The sequence below is a fragment of the Momordica charantia genome (genome assembly GCF_013281855.1).
Source record: "Momordica charantia cultivar OHB3-1 chromosome 11 unlocalized genomic scaffold, Mcharantia_2.0 BLBB01000011.1, whole genome shotgun sequence".
Lineage (NCBI taxonomy): Eukaryota > Viridiplantae > Streptophyta > Magnoliopsida > Cucurbitales > Cucurbitaceae > Momordica > Momordica charantia.
In genome coordinates, this window is record NW_028275159.1 from 23,057,660 (window position 1) to 23,080,802 (window position 23,143).

At 31.0% G+C, this 23,143-nt stretch overlaps 2 protein-coding genes across 2 annotated transcripts; one reads left to right on the forward strand and one right to left on the reverse strand.

The window, feature by feature from the left end:
- Window positions 1-66: 66 nt before the first annotated feature.
- Window positions 67-2,364, reverse strand: LOC111022355 (protein NRT1/ PTR FAMILY 5.10). Its single transcript, XM_022299521.2, has 4 exons — window positions 2,177-2,364; window positions 1,883-2,100; window positions 1,195-1,748; window positions 67-1,000 (listed from the first exon to the last, which is right to left on the reverse strand). The coding sequence occupies exons 1-4, from the start codon at window positions 2,289-2,291 to the stop codon at window positions 184-186; spliced, it is 1,704 nt and encodes a 567-aa protein (XP_022155213.1). The 5' UTR covers window positions 2,292-2,364; the 3' UTR covers window positions 67-183.
- A 6,742-nt stretch (window positions 2,365-9,106) lies between these two features.
- On the forward strand, window positions 9,107-11,234 carry LOC111022370 (protein NRT1/ PTR FAMILY 5.10-like). Its single transcript, XM_022299536.2, has 4 exons — window positions 9,107-9,231; window positions 9,325-9,542; window positions 9,721-10,256; window positions 10,354-11,234. The coding sequence occupies exons 1-4, from the start codon at window positions 9,111-9,113 to the stop codon at window positions 11,171-11,173; spliced, it is 1,695 nt and encodes a 564-aa protein (XP_022155228.1). The 5' UTR covers window positions 9,107-9,110; the 3' UTR covers window positions 11,174-11,234.
- Window positions 11,235-23,143: the final 11,909 nt, after the last annotated feature.

The window sequence follows — 23,143 nt, forward strand, 5'->3', positions numbered from 1 at the left end:
TCTAAATATCTTAACCAAAATGGAATGTCAAGTCTGCCACTCAAAATCTGTAGACGACACTAAAACTAGAATTCGACAGATGATAATCGGTAAGATAAAGTTTCAAATAGATCCATTTTGATACATAACAATACATTTCCAATCCCACTCACTATAAATTACAACACTCCTAGACAGTATAATTCATGTGGGGTTCCCCTTATTGTAGATGTAAGTTCTTGCAAAACATAGGAAAGCGGCCAATCCGATAGTACTGAGCCCAGAAAGTAGCCAGTAGAAGTAATCAAGATGAGCTTTGTTGAGATTGTTGTCAAGCCAACTTTCTTTGCCATCCCCACTGGTTAAGTTTACAATTGCAGAGATGATAAAGCTGCTTAAAAAGCTGCCAACCCCAAAAATACTCAGATACAGGGAGAGACCGATGCTTCTTAGTCCACTCGGAACCTGGTCGTAGAAAAACTCCTGCAACCCAACCATGGTGAAAACATCTGCAACTCCAAACAGTACATACTGAGGAACCAGCCACCATATACTCAGAGGAACCGTTGCCTTAGGCAGATCAACCAAACCATATTCTTCAGCTGTTTTGAGCCTTTTTAACTCGATTGATGCAGCGATGATCATGGAAAGGGCAGATAACAGCATCCCAATTCCAATCCTCTGTAGCATTGTAATTCCAGAAGGTTTCCCAGTGAAATTTCTAGCTATCGGGATGAGTACGCGATCATATATCGGTAGGGAAATGACAATAGACAGACTGATGAAGGATTGAAGTGAAGCAGCTGGTATTTCAAATCCAGAAACTATTAATCTGTCCATTGTGACTCCTTGTTTTGTAAAGAAAGTTGATGACTGAGAGAACACAACAGCATATGCTAAGCATGTAACCCATATAGGACCAAGCCTAAGTACTGCTTTTGCTTCCGCAACTTCACTGACACTACATGCACGACCGCCTTCTTTTGAACTTTTAGGTACAACTAAAGCTCTGTCGAGGAACCTGCCATATTAGAGAATCTAAAGTTATGAAAAGAAGTATAACAATACGAGCAAAACTAAATGGCACATAAAACAAAGACATTTTATATTATAATTCATATCATATAAATATAAGGAGTGGATTTCTGAGAGAAGCAGCAATAATTTAGTGTAAAAGGAGCATACATTTTACCCTTCTTTTATCTTACAATTTACCTGAACTGTCGAGAGCTATGGTGAGGTAAAAGGCCACGAATTTCCTCTTCATGAGCTATCTCTGAAGAAGTCAGACGCCAATTTCTCAGTGCTGTGATGAACACCCGTCCGATCCTTACAAATGGGTTTTCCTCGTCTCCTGTGTTGCTGTACCTATACCTCCTAGTCCCCAGCAAGAAAACTAGCAGTGCAAGAACCATTGCAATGAAAGGAATTCCAAACCCAAGAACCCAACTAAGATTATCTTGCACATAGTTCAAGATATTAACAGTTGCAAAAGTGGCCAGAGAGATGCAAAAGTACCACCAGTTAAAGAAAGAGCTTTTAGCTTTGGTTTCTTCTGGATGTTGGCCGTCAAATTGATCGGCTCCGAAGGCCTGGACGCAAGGTTTGTGTCCTCCTTGAGCAACTGCCACCAGATACAAGGAGGAGAAAAATAAAATTACTTGGGCATCACTGGGGGAACATGGTACGGCTTTTTGGGTGTGTTGGCCTTGGCAGGCAGAAATGTTGGGAGAAGGAAATGTTGCAGACAGAGTCAGCAACCCAAGTCCCTGAACTTAGAAAGAAAAATGTTAAACACGTCAATTTGAGCATGGTTTTGGAGTGTTCATGAATAAGAGCTCCATCCAAGTTTAGACAAAGCTGATCTGAGATCAAAGTTGGGGAATGGAAAGAAGAAACGAACCAAGACGTAGAGGGCAGAGGAAAGAAGGATAGTGCGGAATCGTCCGAGGAAGGAGTCGGCGAGAAAGGCCCCAAGAAGAGGTAGCAGCGACGCGGCACCGGACCAGGCGTTGACATTGGCCGCAGCCATGGCCGTCGACTGTCCGAGCTGGTCCGTTAAGAAGTTTATGAGGTTGGAGGAAACTCCATAGTAGGCAAATCTTTCAGCAACCTCCACTCCTAAATCAAATGAAATCAACGATGAATGATGAGTGGGAGTTCGGAATTGAGGAAACAGAATCTCGTGGGAATTTACCTATGATGAGTGCGGCGGATCTCCAACCGCCGGAATTGGATCGGTGGACAGGACGGCCTTGGTAATCAACTGCGCCCTCCACCGTCTCATCCAACAGAGGAATCTGAGTCTCCATTCTGCCGCCACCACTTTTTCCGCCCCCAATCCACAACAGAAGATATCAAATGAAAATGTTCCGCCAAAAAATAAAAAAGAAGAAAAAAAAGCTTTTACTTTGAAGTCCTATCAAGTCGTACAATTTATTGAAACTGTAGAAGAATACTAAAATTATAATATTTGTACAAATTTAAAGTAATTGTTGCAATACTTAAAAGTAGATGAAATTGAATGTGTTCAGGCTTATTTTTTCCATAAATCTTTTTATGAAAATTTGATAAGGGAATTGGAAAATTTGAATTTGCCTTCTTATATTCTTATAGTTAAAAGAAAGAATTTATTATCTTTATGCATTAATAAATTGTAAGCATCTCTAAACTAAAAAAAATACAAAAATTTTAAAAGTGGATACTTAACACAACATTAAATTAAGGCACTATCTTAAATAAATAGTCATATTTAGCCATTATTAAGAGAGGGAGTATACCATTAAAAAAGAGAATATAGAATATGGTTCATTTTTACTTTCAAATATGTCTACCTCACATAGAAACATGTGTATTTTTGCCAATGAAAAACAAATAATGTCATTGGAGGGCTGTTTTAGAAACTTAGTCTAAAATTTTCTAATTTTATACCTGTAGGATTTTATTTTAATTTTGATTTTACCCTTATTTATTGCATTTATATTTATTATAATTAGTCTTTTATTTAAATGCAAAAGATTAATATTCCAAATTTGATTTTATAAACATTAAATTATTGTGGGACCTAAATCAATCATTCTCATAATCCCCTAATTTACTCCTTAATATATTATACTAAAGAAAATTTATTACAAAATATTCCATTATTATGATAATTCCCAAATTTACTCTTTAATATATTCTACTAAATAATGAAATTTATTACAAAATACTTTTTAATTTCATTACAAATATTGGTCGAATTTCAATAATATAATCATTATAATATACACTTATATGGAGAGAGATATATATATTTATATGGAGATATAAACTATATCCGGCTACCTTTTCATTTATACGAAAATATAAACTATATCCGGCTATAAACTTAAGCAACATACACTTAATGGTGATATAAACTATAGCTATTAAAACATACACTTAACTATGGTGATATAAACTATGGTCATCATAACATACACTTATATATAAACTATAGTCATTATAACATACACTTATATGAAGATATAATCTATATCTGGCTATAAAGTATATACGACTATATCTCTCTACAATTAACAAACAAAGCAAATAACCTACAAATCTTCTGGTCGGCGACTAGATGATGGTTGGGATAAACGGAGAGCTCAAATGGTCGACGGACGGTTGGCGACAAAAAAGAAACATCGGGATCAATGGATGGAAACAATGGATGGGCGGCCGGAGACGAGGAGAAGCTAGACGGATGGTTCCGGCAACGAAGAAGAACGACGACGGTGGCCGGAGATGAAGGAACGTAGACGACGGTCGGAGACGAAAGAATGAACGGAAACATAACGATAGAGAAAGAAGAAAAACCGGAGGAATGAGTTTTCGAATTTTTTCAATAATGGAAGATTTTGGGGATTTGATATTTTTTACTCGTGGAAAGCCTAAGCAAAATTTAAGGGATTTAAAATGTAACCTCCAATTAACCAATTTTGGATTTTAAAAATTAATTAATAATGAGGTGAGATACAAAAAGATATATTAGTAAATTGGGTGATGGGTACCATTTTAAATGGGACTGTTTCATGACAAAAGTGTAAATTTTATACAATTCAATTCTTTATATAATTATAGTGTCTAAATAAAGTATGAGTGTAATAATCCCAATCAAAAATTGAGAAGGTGAAAGTACCAAGCGAAGATGTCTAAAAAATATTTAAATAACAAGAAATAAAGAAAAATGAAAAAAAATTAAACAGTCACATAATTAGTAAGAGAAATGTAGTTTAAATAGGTAGACCACACCTAGAAAATACGTATTTTTTATTTATATAATGGATACATTTTACACAAGACACGTAAATGGAGGAGATATGAAATATTTTCATACAAGAGGAGGAGAAATTTTCATGGGATACTAATTGACACCTCATTAATTGATATCCTCTCATTTATCCACATGTAAATTAAAATTGTCGAACTATATTGAGGTTAATGAAAGAAGCAGAGTTAAGAAATTATCTTATGCCTAAACTTTTAGGTGCTAATATTCTAGGGGCACTTACAAATATGGCAAAAAATTTAGTAAAATAAGTAAAATAGCAACCACATTTAGTTTTTTCAAATATAGAATTTTTTTCAGAAAAAACGGAGGTCCAATTAGAAAATTACAAATTTACCCTTTAATATATTTAATATATATCTCTGATATACCACTGATATAATAATGATATACAATTGATTTACTTTTGTAATAACCATGATATCTACTCAACTTCTAACCTGTCTTACTACTGATATACGTATGATAATTCTTGATTTACCATGCTGATACAACACATATATATGTGATATGTATCTAATTTACCATTGATAGACAAATGATATACCACAAATGATATATCACTGATATAACAATGGTATCTACTGATATAACTTCTTATATGATTATATGATTTGCCACTAATATAACACTGATATATATTTGATATATACTTAATATGCTTCTAATTTACCACTTATATACCTATGATATAACCATTATATCTACTAATATAACTATGATACATATGTGCTGATATAATACTATTATATCTAATATTTTTTTTCAGATGAAAACAATGGTGCAAAATTTTTTATTTTTTATTTTTGAAATATAAAGTTATTATATAAAAGGTTTACGTGGACTATGCACGTCCAAAAAGACAAGTTAAATTTTGATATACTTTATAAATTTAAACCGTTGATCTCTTAGATTTAATATCTAATTAATATTAATATTGAATAAATAGTAGTGATATAGTAATCAACATTATTGATAATATTAGTATATTAATCAACAAATTGAAATGGTAAACTAGAATTTAAACAGCTGATATACCACTAAAAATTAAACATTTGATATACCTTATATTTAGTATATCAATTTCAAATATATTTAATATATCAATTGGAAATATATTTAATTTATCATAAATTAGAAATACATCATATATATATATATATATATATATATATATATATTATATGTATAATATGTACATTTGATGTATATCAATGGTATATCTGATAACATATATCATGGGTACATCTGATACTATATATTAGAGATACATCAAATGTATATCGGAAGTATATCAGAGTTACATCATATGTACATTAGATATAGATTGAATGTATATCATATACAAATTTACATCGGATCTATATCAGATATAGATTTGATATATAATATACATCAGATCTATATCATATATAAATTAGATGTATATCAGATATAGATATACATCAGATATATATCAGATATGGAATAATAAAAATTCCGAAAATAAAAATTTAAATATTTTGCTATATTTGAAATTTTAAAATATATAAAATATTTTTGCAACCCACCACAATGATGTATAATCTATAAAATGTAAATGTATTAGAAATGGAAGTGGTTGCAAGAATATTTTTTTTTTATCATTACACTTTTTCTTTAATTAATTAATAATCAATAAATAATAAATAATTAATTATCACGGTAACAATTACATGAAATCTAAAATAATAAGAAAAATGTTATTCTTTAATTTATGAAAAATTTAATGATTTTCTCTGAGAATAATTAATAATAGGATTTGAAACGTTTTAGATTTTAAAAATTTGTAATTTTATATTCATCTATTAATATAAAAAGTTTTTCTTCTACCATTTTTTTTTACAATACTAGCTCACTATTCTTTTTTCTTTTTAGTTATGTCTCAGTTTCTTGCTCTCAAAATCTCTATAATCTTGAAAGCAAATTTAAGACATACATGATATGTTCTAGTTGGTATAAAATTCTTATACTAAAGTTATATCTTGATTGGTAAGTTTGGATATATACTATTGATGCAAAAATTTAGCCTATTGAAATTACCAAATTTATACCAACTTTCTAAAATAGAAGGAAATTCGATGAAACCTACAAAATAGAAATATTACACATTGTGTTGCTAGCTATATACATTCCCATGCTTAATTCATAAACGGGATTCTGTGTGAAGCGGAGTAAACAATAGAGTTTCATAGCCTACCTCGATTATGATTATTTTACCTCTATTTATAGAGCGGAAAGTCCTAAGTCAATAAAATATTTCTCATATACATAGGGGAAACCTAAGGTGATCATAATATCTTGTCCTTTTAAATTTCTTAGATAAGATAAGATATATCCTCTTCTTTTCATATAGTTGGGTTTTTTTGGACCTTTTTGACAGGGCTTTGATATGCTATGGATTGTAGAGAAGATTGAGAATCGATTGGATCAACGAGCTGCTCAGCATCGACCTAGTACCAAGGCACCGAGCCCAAGCTCTCAGGCGCTTGGGATATGGTCTTGGCCATGTTGGTCGGCTTTGAGGCTTGGTCGAGCCGACCAGTCGTTTTTGTGGTCAGGTCGACCATGGCTTGGGCAAACTGGCCAGCCAGTCTATCGATTGGCCTCGTTCTTTTGTTCTTGGCTTGGGTCCACTTCTTGATCTCAGCCTTTGAGTTCTTATACTTCTGCTTGATATCCGAGTTTGGTTTGTCGGATTTTAGTCTTGCTTTACTTTACTCATAACAGGAACAATTTTAGTTCAATGAAATTGAATAATGATGTTTGTCTAACAAAGTAAATCTATATCCAATAATGCGGGTAATGATTTAGTTCTTTTATTTTTTCATTGTTACTATTATTTTTTAAAATTTTGTAATTGCTATATAATTGTGTATTTTTTTTGTATTTGTTATTTTTTTTTATAATTAGTATTGTTATGTTTTTGTTTATTTGAAATGATATGCATGTTTTAATTTTAATTCGATAACTCAAATATCCTCTAAATTGAAATTTATTAGAAATTTAGTACGTTTTTAAAAATATTTTCTATTATTTTGTAAGTAACAGTAATTTAAATATATTATCTTATGTTTTTAACAAATTTACATAATCTTTGAGATAAATATTAGATAAAAATATACAACTCAAAATAAAATATTCAATATTTTTTATGAGTCCATTAGAATTTCTAGCCAACCATCATAAAATTTATAATTTTCAATATAACAGTTTTATTTTCATGAAAAAAAATTTATAAATATTTTTACTCCTAAAATATAACTATAATTTTTTAATAACAAAATAAGATGTACGTTAGTAAAGAAGATTAAATATAATTTTGTAAAGTGAAAACAGCATAAATTAGTTTTGGTGTGGAGTGGTTGGCGAGCAATGCCACGGCAGGCGACGGTCAGCGAACGACGAATTCGGGCAATGAGGGGCTTGTTTTGGGCCATGAGGGGCTTGTTGCTAAAGAAGAAAGGAGGGAAACAGGAGGAGGGAAACAGGAGGAGGGAGACGGAAATGAGAAGGCCACATCAACCGGCTAATGACCAAAAAGAATTATTAAATTAAGATACTTTTGCCATGTCATCAAAGTCCATATTAATTGTCCGATCAACATTATCTTAAGTCAACTAAGGTTAAATGACTTCAGGAATATTTAGAATATTTGTCTAAAGTCAAGGACTAAAGTGTCCATTTTAACACTTCAGGAATATTTAGAATATTTGTCTAAAGTCAAGGACTAAAGTGTCCATTTTAACACTTAAGTGACCAAATAGACATCAAACTCCAAATTCATTCAACATTGTTTTCGACTATTGTTGGAGTCTGCCGCTTTTGCTGCCTTAGGCGTCTAGGAGTTTGCCCACCATTGTCGCCCCAATCACCGAAAGCAATGGAAGGTTAATAACTAAGAGATGAGAGTAGTTGAATAGCCATTGGAGAAAGAGTGTGAGGCGTGATGGGGGGTTAAAACTATGGGCAAGTTCTCAACAACACGTGAGAGTTTTAATACAAATGTACCAAGTATATTAAGGGTAGTTTCGTATTTTTGCTTTTACCGGCAAGTTAGAAAATTTTATTTTGAAATTTTGGATAAATTTTCTAAATCTAAAAATAATTTGAGTCATTTTGGTCCCTTCCTTACCCACCCTAGAATATTCCTTCGTGGTATGATGAATTGGGAAATTGTGTGAATGACGAGATAGGCTTGTCCTAAAGTTGATGGCTCTCCCCTCTCTTGATGACGAATCTTGATTGACTAACTTAGCGACATGACTCAGTAACTTTAGGAGAAAGGGTGCTCTCTTATCTCTTGATTAGGAAGCAGCACATATTCGAAGATAGCAACTTTTATTAAAAACACAAGACTCTGCTAAGTGAGTTTGGCCGTGCTGTTTTTGAGTAATAATTTGAGGCCAACTAAGTTGAGAATGAGTTAGAATCCTCAATCCTAACATCATGTAAACTAGAAAGTAATCCCTAAAAGTATCTTAACTCTTTTAAAAGTAGCTTATTTTTGGCAATTTCCCGTTTGGGTAACCCTTTTAAAATTTCCTTTTGGTAATATAATACACAAGCCAAGTTCAGTTGTGGGGCAAGAGACAAGAATAGTTGCAGTTGCTTCGTTGTTTTCAATGGGAGATTTCAAAATGGAAGATGGAACCAAAAGAGTGTTACTTATTTGAATTGTATTTTCTTTTTTTGAAACTTGAAAGTGATGTAGCAGCGGATGCAGATCACCTTCGCCTTCCAGAATCGTATAAATAAGTTGTTCAACCACAATAACAATAACAATAACAACCAATCAATCATGGCCGCCCATATTACGCTGCTGAGAGACGCAGACACCGTGCGCGGTGCCGTCGATTACAGAGGCCACCCGGTCCTCCGCTCCTCGTCCGGTGGTTGGAGGTCGGCGCGGTTCATAATAGGTAAATTAAGCTCCTCATTCTCAATCTTAATCTTAATCTGAATACGAACGTGAATGTGTGGACTCATTTTTTATTATTCAATGGTTGATTTAGGATTGGAAGTGGCGGAGAGATTCGCGTACTACGGAATAAGCTCCAACCTTATAACCTACTTGACGGGGCAACTGGGCCAGTCTGTGGCTGCGGCCGCCGAGAATGCCAACATCTGGTCCGGCCTCTCAATGCTCCTCACTCTCCTCGGAGCACTCCTTGCCGATTCCTTCTTCGGACGCTACCGGACCATTGTTTTTGCTTCTGCTCTTTACGTCTTGGTCTCTCTCTGCCTTTCCCTCCCAAATTTATGTCCCCATTTAAAACTTAGTTCAATTTCAACAACTCTTTGGGATTTTGGTCAATTTAGTTTTGTGCCAATGGGTTAATTTCAGGTAGGTTTATGCGTTTCACTAGTAAGCTGATTTCGTAGTTTGACCACCCTCATGTTCCATATAGGGGCTAGGATTGATTACTCTCTCAGAATCCCTTTCCACAGCCACTTCCGGCTGCCAAAATTCCACCGAAACCACATCTTGTTCCACTCCCCAGCTTCACAAAGTCTTCTTCTTTGTGTCTCTGTATTTAGTGGCAGTGGGGCAGGGTGGGCACAAGCCTTGCGTCCAGGCTTTTGGAGCTGACCAGTTTGATGGGGAGGATCCGGAGGAGTGTAGAGCCAAGAGCTCCTTCTTCAACTGGTGGTATTTTGGCTTGTGTGGGGGTTCCTTTGTAACCATCTCTGTAGTCATCTATGTACAGGAAAACCTCAGTTGGAGCCTTGGATTTGGAATTCCTTGTGCTGCAATGGTGATTGCATTCCTTGTGTTTGTGCTCGGAACCAGGACATATCGATATAGCATTACACAGCGTGGAAAGAATCCATTTCTAAGAATTGGTCGAGTTTTTGTTGCTGCAATTAGGAACCGGCGAACTCCTCCACCACCAATCAAAATTGAAGAGAATGGGAATACAATAGTTTCATCTCAACAGTTCAAGTAAGAATATGGGACTTTCTCCACAACTGAAATTTTCAATTGTACAATAGCCTGCGTTGTGGTTTGCTTACTGACATTGGTTTGTGGAAATTGGCAGATTTCTTAACAAAGCTTGCTTTGTTCCGAATGATTGGAACCATGGAAGGACTGCTTGCACGAAGGATGAGGTTGAAGAAGCAAAGGCAATTCTCAGGGTTATTCCAATTTGGATTACAACACTTGTTTTTGCTGTTGTGCTTGCACAGACAGGCACCTTCTTCACGAAGCAAGGGGCTACGATAGATAGATCGGTTATGTCGGGCTTCACCGTGCCTGCTGCTTCACTTCAGTCCGTCGAACTCCTTGTCAGTGTTGTGTTTGTGTCCATCTATGATCTTTTATTTGTTCCAATGGTAAGAGCTTTAACAAGAAATCCCATTGGTATCACGAAGCTGCAGCGGATTGGAGTTGGGATGGTTTTCTCGGCTAGTTCAATGGTGATAGCAGCGCTAGTTGAAATAAAGAGGCTAACAACTGCTGGCCAACATGGGCTGGTTGATCTGCCTGAAATTACCATTCCAATGAGTTTCTGGTGGCTGGCTCCTCAATACGCGTTGCTTGGAGTTGCAAACGTTTTCACAGTTGTTGGTCTTCAGGAGTTTTTCTATGAAGAAGTCCCAAAGGATTTGAAGAGTATGGGGCTTGCTCTCTATGCCAGTTTATTTGGAATGGGAGGTCTTGTGAGCAGCTTTTTGGTGTCTGTGATTGACAAAGCTACTAAGATTGATGGCCAAGATGGTTGGTTTGCCAACAATCTGAACAAGGCACATCTTGATTACTTCTATTTTCTGTTGGGTGGGCTTAACTTGTTAGGATTTCTGGGCTTCTTGTACAGTTCCAAATATTACATTTACAGCAGCAGGTCAGCTACAAATTGAACACATTGTTCTGGTCTTCAAGAATGGCAATGCAAATGTTTCTTTCTATTCCGGTGACAAATAGCTGAGCTTCATTTAATTTGTTTTTTAAATGTATATTTAATCTTTTATTCAATATAAGTATATTTTTGGTATATCTCATCCCACAAACACGAGGAATTAAAACATGAAGAAGCCTGAGAGAAGGGAATGTGCAGAGAGACGTACGGCAGCGGGTACGGGTAGTGTACGATTGTGCAAACTACAAATGGGCTGGGCTTGGATTTAATTTTAAATAAATCCTGCATATGGGCATGGGTGGGACGTGCAGTGAGAATCGGTCGGGTCGGGTTTTAATCAGTTTGGATAAGCCGGAACAACTTTGATCCATTATGCTTGGTTTATATAGCTTGCTGAACCGACATAAAAAATCGAACTACTCCGAAACCGAATTCCAACCACCAGTCATTTTCCATTGGTTTGGTTGGTTTTTTCTTGGACAGGGAAATTCTGCGTGAAAATTAGTTAGATATATTTAAATTTTACTTTCATCATTTAATTTATTTTTCTTAAATCTTTTTTGTCATTTTTTTTCCAAGGCATAATAATAATAGTTAAATGAAAATGAAAAATATAAAATAAAAAATAAGTCAGACAAAAAAATGTATCTACACTCTTCATACAAATGCAGATTGGTGATGAAGGCACTTGACTTGCAAGTATTATTACTATCTAGGATTGCATCTGCATACTCATTCTTAGTATAAAAATCTAACATGAGTGTCATGCTTATAGTTTAATATCAGACATGAGAAGTGTCAAAGTGGGCGTAATAATTGACATATATCTCCAATTAGGAGGTTGTGAGTTCGATCTCTCACCTCCACATGTTGTATTAAGGATCATGCGTAGAAGTTTGTATTAGATATAGGAAGTTAGATATATCTACTCGTTTAGTTAGTAGTTATTTATTATGTTATGATTTACTTTCTTGTATATAAGCAATTACAATAGGAGAATTAATGCAAGAGGGTACAAATTATTTACCTCTCTTTTCGCTTATTACGGTATCAAACAACTTTTAATCTCTCGCACCAAATTCTTCATCGATTTCGTCGGTAATTTCTTCGGAATCTTCACAGAGTTCGTATTTCTCCATCATACCGACACTTCTAATATTTTTCTTGTCACTGAGCCTCTCACGGATGATAATTATACGTCATGGAGTCATTCGATGATCATTGCTCTTTCTATCAAGAACAAACTCAATGTCATTGATGGATCGATTCCACAACTTACCAGTGATTTGCTTGTTGCTTGGGTACGCAATAACCATGTAGTAATAAGGTTAAAGTCTCCTAAAGGATTTCGTTTTCAATCCAAGGCTTCAAAAAGTATCAATTTGTACGTCCATGTATTGCCCATAGAAAAATAAAGTTTGAGCTTCGGTTCAACAAACTACAAGAAGAGGGACTTGGTAGTTTATTTGTGATCACGATAACTTGATTTTTTTATCACAAACACAATGCCAAAGAATAAAGGGGTGTCTTAGGGTTGATTCCACCGGTGTCTGTTAGGGTGAGGCAGTCTCGAGTACTCATTCCATTAAAGGTCGTTCGAGCGCATGGGTGACTTCATAGATACAAGTTTTGCATAATGATTCAAAAAAATAATACAATAGGTGTAGATAACATCCAATCAAATCAAATTTATCCGATTCCTTCCATTTCTATTTCTGTCTTATGAACCTTATATTAATATTCATGAGTTACATATCAAAACCAATTGACAATGAGAAAGGTAGCCCATGTCTATTATATATAAACCTATGCAAGGTCCCTTTTCTTTTCAACGTGGGATTCTTAACACCTTAAAAGGTTTATTTTACTTCACTTTTTACTTTAATTTTAACAAGTTGTTAGTCTCACTTCCAACATATGCACTGATGTATTAACATGGATATGTATTTAGATTGAAGAAAAATATTGGGTAAATTAATATTAAGCAATGATAAAAAATGGTTAATTTTTTAAAATTATGAACCAAAATAGAAATTTAAAAATTCAAGTATCAATAATATATTTATTTTTTAAATTCATAAACTAGAGCTTGGAGATTAAAATAAAACGATCCAAAAGTTAAGGATGATTTAAACTTTCAATTTCTAAGAATAAAATGATTTTGCATGAATCATCTTAAAAGGGAAAAAAATGGATAGCTTTAAATAATTCAATCAAATCAAACTGTTTGTGTTGAAAATTTTAAACAAATCCTAATTCATGATTATTCTAAAATAAAAGCCATAAAATTCTAGAACAATCAAGGCCAAAGATCTAAGCATGGAAGAAAACCAAAATTTATAAAGAGATTAGAATTACCTGAAACCATTAGATAGATTGACCACGATCTGCAAGAAGTTGTGGTTTATGGTCTTCCTCAACTATGCAACCCAGACCAAATATGGGCAATACTCTCTATTTGATGGGGAACAGGAGGCTCAAAAAGCATAGTGTATGGGACCATACCATATATTTATAGGTTAATCCTAGGGTTTCCCATAATCCCCTAGGATTAATGGGCTGGTTTCTACTCAGCAAGCCACACCACTAAATGGGAAGTCATGGGCCCATAATTAAAATCACTTGCCCATTAAATAGCCCAAATATAATTGCTCTTTAATTTGTTACCCACATATGAATTAATTATTAAATTAATTCCAACAATCTCCCACTTGGGTAACAATTTTCTTTATTAGCAATTATATTAATTTAGTTTTTTTAGAGCACATCTCAATGCTATTAAAATAAACTTCCCTTTAATAACAATCCGGTCCATCTCGTATATCGATTAAGAACCAAAGCGGCTGTTGTCACATGTATAATCACGACTCAACATTCAATGATCACCACACCAAATATACTCAATGACATGGATCAAGTGTGGAAGAGTAGCATGAGAATTACATGTAATGAGATCTAAACATGTCTATTCTCAACTGGTCCAACTTTATTCTTTAAAGTGATCCAAATTTATGCTTTCTAGCTTTATGTTAAATTACATTTAGAAAGAAAATCATTTAGAGTAACAAAATAAATCATCTTCTTTATTCTGCAGAAAAGAAATCTACATGTCTAATTTAAGAAAATACAAACCCCCACTCAACTGACATACCATAATTTTCACATCTATATGAGCATTATGCTCATAAAACTTTTGTGAAAATTCTTAATGAGCGGATCCGCAATGATGAAGTTGCATTTCTTTAAACAAAAAATACTCTGAATTTTCTTTATCAACTAAAGCTTAAAAATTCATAGAAAAACTTTTGTTGCTGTAATACGGAAAAAAAACAAATCTTTGTCAAAATAACCTAATGACAGAATTTGATAACCATATTCTTAAGTTCGTTGCCACATACAAAATGCTATAAACACAAACTTTAGTGGTGAAAGGGACTAAAGTGATTCTCCACCACGAGATAGTAGTATCTTTTAACATATTAGTGAATATAGTCTCAAAGGTGGATCTAGATGGCAACTCAAATTATCAAAATCAAATAGCCTTATGATCTCTAATTAATATGATTATGATGAGTGAGCATGCAACTTTTTTTTTTTAACACCTTATAACTCTTTAGATCCAATTAAGAGTTATCAAAAATTGCCTTTCATTCTTGATATAAATACTGCAAACGGAAGCATATAGACTTTAAATTCACCCAGAATATTCAAAACAGAATATAAATTGATAACTAAATAAATAATTATTAAAAATTAAATAAATAGCCACAAAAAAAAAACATCTGTAAGTTTGCGCACTGCAACATTTAAAAAAGGTTGGTGCTAGGGCATTATCTCCATGCACCAGCCGTAATCTTCAAACGACACCTTATTGGAGTGCCGCAATTTCTTTAATTTTTCTTTTAATGAAAACTAAAGATTCACCATCACAACTAATTTGTTAATAAAAAAAATTAAACTTTACTAAATTAGTCAGGGATAAATTCGAACAATTTTCAATCAATTAAGAATTTTAATCATGTGAAAATTGTTCAAACATCTTATCAATCCAAATAATTTTAATAACTTTTTGTTTAAATAAATAAGTTATTAAAAGAACAATGAACTTAACTCTTAAAGATCCAGTAATCATCCATGCAAAACTTGCTCTAATACCACTTGTTGAAAATTTTAAATTGTAGAACAATCTAAGCCAAACATCTAAGCATGGAAGAAAACCAAAATCTATAAAGAGATTAGAATTACCTGAAACCATTAGATAGATTGACCACAATCTGCAAGAAGTTGTGGTTTATGGTCTTCCTCAACTATGCAACCCATACCAAAATGGGCAATACTCTCTGTTTGATGGGAACATGAGGCTCAAAAAGAATAGTGTATCGGGGACCATAACCATATATTTATAGGTTAATCCTAGGGTTTCCCATAATTCCCCAAGATTAATGGGCTGGTTTCTACTCAGCAAGCCACACCACTAAATGGGAAGTCATGGGCCCATAATTAAAATCACTTGTATGACAATTAAATAACCCAAATATAATTGTTCTATGAATTAATTATTAAATTAATTCCAACAATTTGTACTCTCCTAAAAACTCAATCTAATTTGAAGGATGAGACATTAACAAATATATATATGTGAACTTATAGATAGTAAATCTCTGTATTTTATAGTTTATAAATGTAATAATATAAAATTATAAATACACCCTAAGATCTTATGGTGATCAAGAATAGTATTGGTTAGAAGATGACAAGAAAGGGACCCTGGTGACAGGTGACGCAAAGCAGAGTTATTAATTACAAACAATATGCCAAAAATATATCTCCCTATTCAGCATTCATATCTAAATAAATTATTTTTTAAGCTTAAAAATATGGTTCATATCCATTTCAGCTTGTCTCCTACCACCAACCCCACCCTCTCAAGTTCCATTTTTCTCACCTTTTATATCATAAATAATTGAGCTACATATACTATTTTTCTCTGGGTTCTTTTTACAACTATTATAATCTTTTGGCTTTAAATTCAGTAGCTTTTTCATAAAGGTAACATAATGTGAACAACCATCCAAACTTATGACTTGTGAATAATGATTTCATCTTAATATATATATTTTTATAAATAAATAATGTGAGTTCATGTTTGAATAGAAAACGACCATGTTTGGATGTGCTTCGTAAATTACTTTTAACGAAATAATTTATTTATATTAAAACATATTTGACGATAAATCATTATTTGTGATGTTTGGTTGTACCCTCTTGCCAAATTGAGGAGGTAAACAATCGAATCTTGTGACTAAGTTAGGAATTAGTATTGGTTTTTCAAAAAACTAAGTCTCACCTAGAAAATATATGTACTTGCTTCTTGATTAATTATAATAGCCTTGCTTCTTGGTTATAATAGTCTTCCTGGTTTATTACGAACATTGATACTCCCAAAAAAAATATTTCTCCACTAAAAATTGGAGATTCAATTACCCATCTCTACATTTGTTGGTCTAAAAACAAAGAATATATTACGTACCAGATATATAATATGAACCATATCGAACCATACAAACCAATTCAACCTAAATATTTTATGGTTAAGTAATTGACTTCATCCGGATAGGTTAATTAAATTAGACCAATTTACAAGCCCAACAATTTCATCAGATTCTTTTTTCTTTTATCTTATTTTTTTTCCTTTTTGAGTATAATAAACATCAGGTGACTTCGAATCTTTAGAGATTGTTTGTTTTTTAGGAATATAGATATCTAGTATATTCAAATGTTTGAAATTTTAGATGTCTGTTATTTTTTATAGACAAGTTTGTTCCGTAAGAAAATTTATAAGGATGTTCAGCAATATCTGGATAACTATATTTGTTTTGCAGGATTTATTTTTGGAAATGTTTTAAATTTATGTAATATTTCAAAAATACCCTTATGAATATTCATATCACTTAATACAACAATTTATTAGTATTTGCATTTATATAATAGATTTTTTTAATTTAATATTTTATTTTTAGATTAATTTTTTATATTGATGTTGCTTTAAAATTATATATTTATAAATATTTTTAATAATAATTTCTTTCAAATATTAAAAATCAATGGAGATATTATATAATTGAATTTCATTTCATTTTAGATGTAAATGTAATATATAAATATATTTATACACTTCATTAGTCAATTAGTACATTAATTATAAAATAAAAAATAAAAAAAAGAAAATTAAGTAAATATATGAAAAAAGAATGTAGGGTAAAAATGTAAAGGGATGACACACTCGACATGGAGATCTCAAAAACTCATGTTTCAAAAAGATATCTAAATATGTTAGATTGGATACCTCACGTTGGTACAAAAAACAAACATACGAGCCTAGATGCCCATATAATAAAAATATTGTTAAAATACTAGTTTGATTCCTGTATTTTCAGCTTTAGTTCATTTTAGTCCTTATACTTTAAAATGTTCGGTTTTGGTCCCTAGATTTTTTGCTTTGGTTCATTTTAGTCCTTATACTTTAAAATGTTCGTTTTTTGTCCCTAGACTTTTTGCTTTGGTTCATTTTAGTCCATGTATTTTGAAAATGTTCATTTTGGTTCATGTACTTTTAAAAAGTGACTATTTTGGTCCTTTCATTTTATATTAAATCTCATTTTTTATATCACAATTCCAAAATCACATTATAATCCATATATTTCTTACAATGTAAACATTACTTTATACTCAATAGTTTCCGTTATGTTTAAAATTTGTATTAAAATCTTGTGAAGACGGAATAAAATTATCACTTTTTAAAAGTACTAAGACCAAAATGAACATTTTCAAAGTACAGGACTAAAATGAAACTAGAGTTAAAATATAGGGATCAAAATAAACATTTTCATAGTACATGGACTAAAATGAACCAAGACTAAAAGTACTGGGACCAAAATAGTATTTTAACCTACAATTATTAGATTCCCACAAAATAAAAAGTCTTAGGGCCGTTTGTTTCGTGAGAATCGAAGATTCCGTGAGACGAGTATCTAAATTCCAATGTTTGTTTTGCAATAATGTAAGATACCCGAGTATTAACCTACCTTTGATATTCTTCTTTTTAAAAGAATATAATTTGATAATATAATAAATGAATTTCACCAAATATAACATTAATTATATAATTGTATTTTTTAAAAAAATATTAAAGTTGAAAATGAAATTTATATTCAATATTAATTACTTTTAAAAAAGTCTAAAATTAATATGAATTTTTCTAACATACCAAAATTAATACATATATGCAATTAATATAAAAAACCTAAATGAAAATTATATTAGATTAATGTATAAATTATAAAAATATTCGTAAGGGCATTTTTGTAACATTATATAAATTTAGAACATTTTCATCAATAAATCCTCTAAAACAAATGTGGCTATTCAGATATTTTCAACATCCTTATATATTTTCCTACAAAACAAAGTGACAATCTGAAGATGTCGAACATCTATATTTTCGAACATCTAAAATTCTAGGATGTCAGACATCTATATTCTCAAAAAACAACCGACCCTTAAATAGTTAAATAATGCCTAATTGATTTGATTCAAGAAGTACTTGACATCCGACAGAGAGAACCATATTTTTCGGACATGTTGCACCTACGACATTTTTATTTAACTATAGATATTATAGTGGGAATAAAAATTTATTAAACTATTTTGAAATTAAAAACAAAACAAGAAAAAGTGAAATGGTTCAACGAACAAATCCTTTTTATTTATTTTGTCTTTTATATTTCAGAAAAATTATATAAATTATTTGAAATGAGAAATATTAGAAATGAAAACAAGAATCTAAATTTAATTAATCTTGTAACGATCGAGACGGGTAAGTTTATCGATCCAAATAATTTTATATATCTCAATAGAAAATTCAACAGTTATACGTTTACCAAATATTACTTGAGGAAATGAAAACAAAAACTAAGAAATTTTTGGAGAAATAAGTTCAATTAGGATAGTAACCACTTATTTAGAAGGTCGAAATTAATACTATAAAATCATATAATCGTCCACGAGGTGAATCAACGTGGAGTGCCTGGACTGATTTCAAAGCTTTAAAATTGTGTGATAAGTTTATGAATTTTTAATTTTATGTATAATAAGTTTAAAGTCGTATTAGATACAAAATTCAGTTTTTTTGTATCTAATAGGACGGTAAATTTTAAAACGATGGGATAAATAAGGATCCGTTTGATAACTATTTTTAGTTTTTTTATTTTTAAAAAGTTAGAAAATTGAAAATACATATTAGAGAGAGAAAATTTGATGTAGAGTAGAGATGACAATGATGGGTGCGAGTGAGGATGCTCTCCCCCATTATTGTGGTCGTGAAAATTTTCAGTCTTCGTCTCCATCTCCATCTCGTTCAGTAACCTATAAGACACAAAATTGAAATTTCAAAAGTTTATTAGAAACTTTTAAAATTTAAAAATTTATTAGACATGAGATTGAAAATTAATGAATCTATTACTTACCCTTTTAAATAAATTTTGAAAATTTAGAATTTTTCTTCTTGAAGCATGAGAATTTAGAACTTAAACATCTAATTTAACTGAAAAAAAAAATCAATCATTCAATCAAAAGATTGATTAGAATTTTAAAAGATTTCTATTATAAGAATATATCAATTTCATAATATTAATGAATACAACCTGTTGGTCCTCCCTCGAAACTTATTCCAGCACGTAATGTGAATTTTCAATATTTAAAGTTCCATTTATTTTATTCTGTTTGCAAAAACAAAAGAAAAATTAGTTTATTATGAGTTTACTTTTTTATATATTAAAAGAAGACTAATTCATTTGTGAGTTTTTTATATGTAAAGTGGAAAATTCAAAATAAAGAGAAAGCGACAGCAGAGAGACACCAAGCTACAGCTGCTTGCACCGTTTACTTATCAATATACAATCAGATGGATTTATATGAAATCGAGGCACCGTTTACTTATCTACCGTTACAATCGAAATGATTCCGAACGAAAATCAATTGAAATGAGAATTTTATTGGTTGTTTATCAAAATTTTTCTAGAATCGTAATTAGAATTAATTTGAAGTTATTTACTACAACTCTCTCTGAAATCGAAATGGAATAGATGTATAACAATTACTACTATATCCATTTCTCCCTTTTTTTATCAAAGAATCACTTTCTCCTCTCCAGCTAATTATAATTACATTATTTTACTAATTTTTTTTAATTATAATAATAATAAATTTTAATTTAATTTAATAAATAACTAAAATATTTGATGCGTAATTAAAATAAAATTACATCAAATATTTTTTTTTAATTTTGAACCATAATAATTTAATATAACATATTATTAAATTTTATTATTCTAATGCTTAAAAATAATAATTTATATTTTAAAAAATCTATTGATATTAATTAATATAAATTTATAATAATAATAATCTTAAATTATAAATGGGGAAGAAATTAAAAGTTTTTAAAAAATTAATTAGAAATTGTAGGAGTCTAATTAATAGACGAGGGAGAAATGATGAAAAATGTGTTACAGGACAAGGAATGAGAATAAGATTGATGGATTATCATTTTTAGAGAATGAGATTACAAAGTATGGGGTGGATCTGACCATTCGCTTCTATTTCTACAATTTGGAAAAACATCAAAGGGAATGAAAGTCAACATGTGGGGTGGAGATATATGTCAATTACCGTTGAATTATGCTCGTTTTTTACCATTTAAATCTTTCATATGTACAATAAATTAGTAATTTTGGTTTTTTTTTCTCCGTTAAAAAGATTGAATTACAAATTTTTTTTTGAAACAGATTGAATTACAAATTTAGTTAATAAATTTGATATGGTTTTTTTAATACATATAAATTTGATATGGTTGGGCCTATTTAATCTTTGAACTTTTAATAATTTAAATTGTTTTTCTTAATTTTTTTATTTCCATTGGACACTATTACTTAAATGTTAACATGATTGGATGTATTATGGTATATATCTAACAAATCTGATCAAATAGAAAAAAGTAATCTCGTTATAAAAATATGAAAATTGCTTAAATTATTTATAAAGGATTAGAAAAAATATATGTGCGTTTCAGAAGAAAAAAGAAAAGTATGTGTGAAAATTAGTTCACAATTTCTTTTAAGGAAAACTTTAAAAATATTTATAAACTGTCTGTCTTTTGAATATAATATAAGTTTGTCAGGAATCTTTATGATTACCGCACATAGAATACAGAGAAATTTGATATGAGATTTTTTTTTTTTTTTTTTTTTTTTTTTTTTTTTGTAATCTCGTAGATAAATAAAGAAACTGGATATGAAGTTCATTTCAATTGATACAATATTTGAAGAGGGAAAAAAACTTGGCTTAAATTAGAAGCAGCCAATAAATTTCAATATTTCATAACTCATATTTTTCCTCTTTTCCTTTCTCTCTCTCCCATAATTTCTTAATTCGTTCTTTTTCTCTCTTTTGCAATGGCTCACCATTTTTTATTTTTTATATTTTATTTTATACAATTACAAGTACTTCTCTTATTCATTTGTATTTTTTTTATTATTTTTAAATTTAATGTACTTTTTGTATTTAAAAAATATAAGAAAAAAGGGTAAACAAAAAAAGCAAATATATATTTTTTAAAGTTGAATTTTCTACTTATGTATTTTTGGATTGTGAATAACTAAATTTTATTTGTTGCATATTTTTTTTCTTACAATGAAAATAATCTTTTTGAAACATAGATACGTGGTGGTAAAAGGATATAATAAATTTGGGAAAAATATGTACTAAATTTGAATTAAAAATACAGTAAAAGATTTAAAAAAGAAAAAGGTGAAGCAGAAAAACATAAGAGGGAGAACAGAAAAAGGAAGAGGAAAGAGAAAAGATATTATTGAGATATTAAAAGTTAATAAAGAAGAATAAGAAAAATCTAACACTTATTTTTATTATTATTATTATTTTTGTTAAATAAAAAACACACTTATTTATATGCTATTAAAACTGTGCTCAAAAGATGTTATTATTTTATTAAAAAAGAAAAGTTGTTTACCGGCGCCCAAAAAATGAATAAAAGAAGTGTGGAAAAAAATAAATGGCAAGTGACAGGCTGTGAGGAAAAGACAGGAATAGAACGGGGATGAAGACACGTGTCGAAAGAGGAGATGGATAGACGTGACGGCATTTGGTAGGGGTCCCACCACGAAGGGTATCCGTGATTTTATTCTGTGCGACAGCTCTGTCCGTATAGCATTCTCATCGTCATTGGGTTGAACGCCCAGAAGAGGAATGATCTCCCTCCCACACCTGTAGGCTGTAGGCTTGGATTTATCAAAACCAGGGGCTGGAATTATCGTTTCCACGTCTTATTACCAAAAACGAACAAGATTACATTACAACGCACACAAATCCTCGTTGGATATAAGATATCTAAGATTATGTTTTTTAATTCAATTTAATTTTTATTTCTTGTTTAACTTTTAGTTATAAATATTTTATCATTTTATTTTTCTAACATGCAGTCTGACCTTTGAAACAAGAAAAACTCATGCCATTACAATTCTTTTCTCCGTTAGAGGTGAGTAAAACGTCCTGCCACGTGGTAGGATCCGGACGCTTAAAGTTTAACCGTAATTGATATTTACTTTTTTTTTTATCAATTTGTTATACTAAAACATGATAGAAATTATTTCAAACTTTTAATTACAAATTTTTTTTTTCCAAATTACTAGTATAAAAATTAAAGTAAAAGAGAAATAAAACTGATCATCCAAGCAAGATAGAAAATCAACTTGAATGGTGATCCAAAAAGATATAAGAGAGGCAAAAGAGAAAACCAACTCTAATCTATTTTGTTTAGAGAATAGCAAAAATAGAATTAAGTATCACAAAAAGTCTTTTCATCAACAATAATAAGTGAAATGATTAAAGGTCCTTC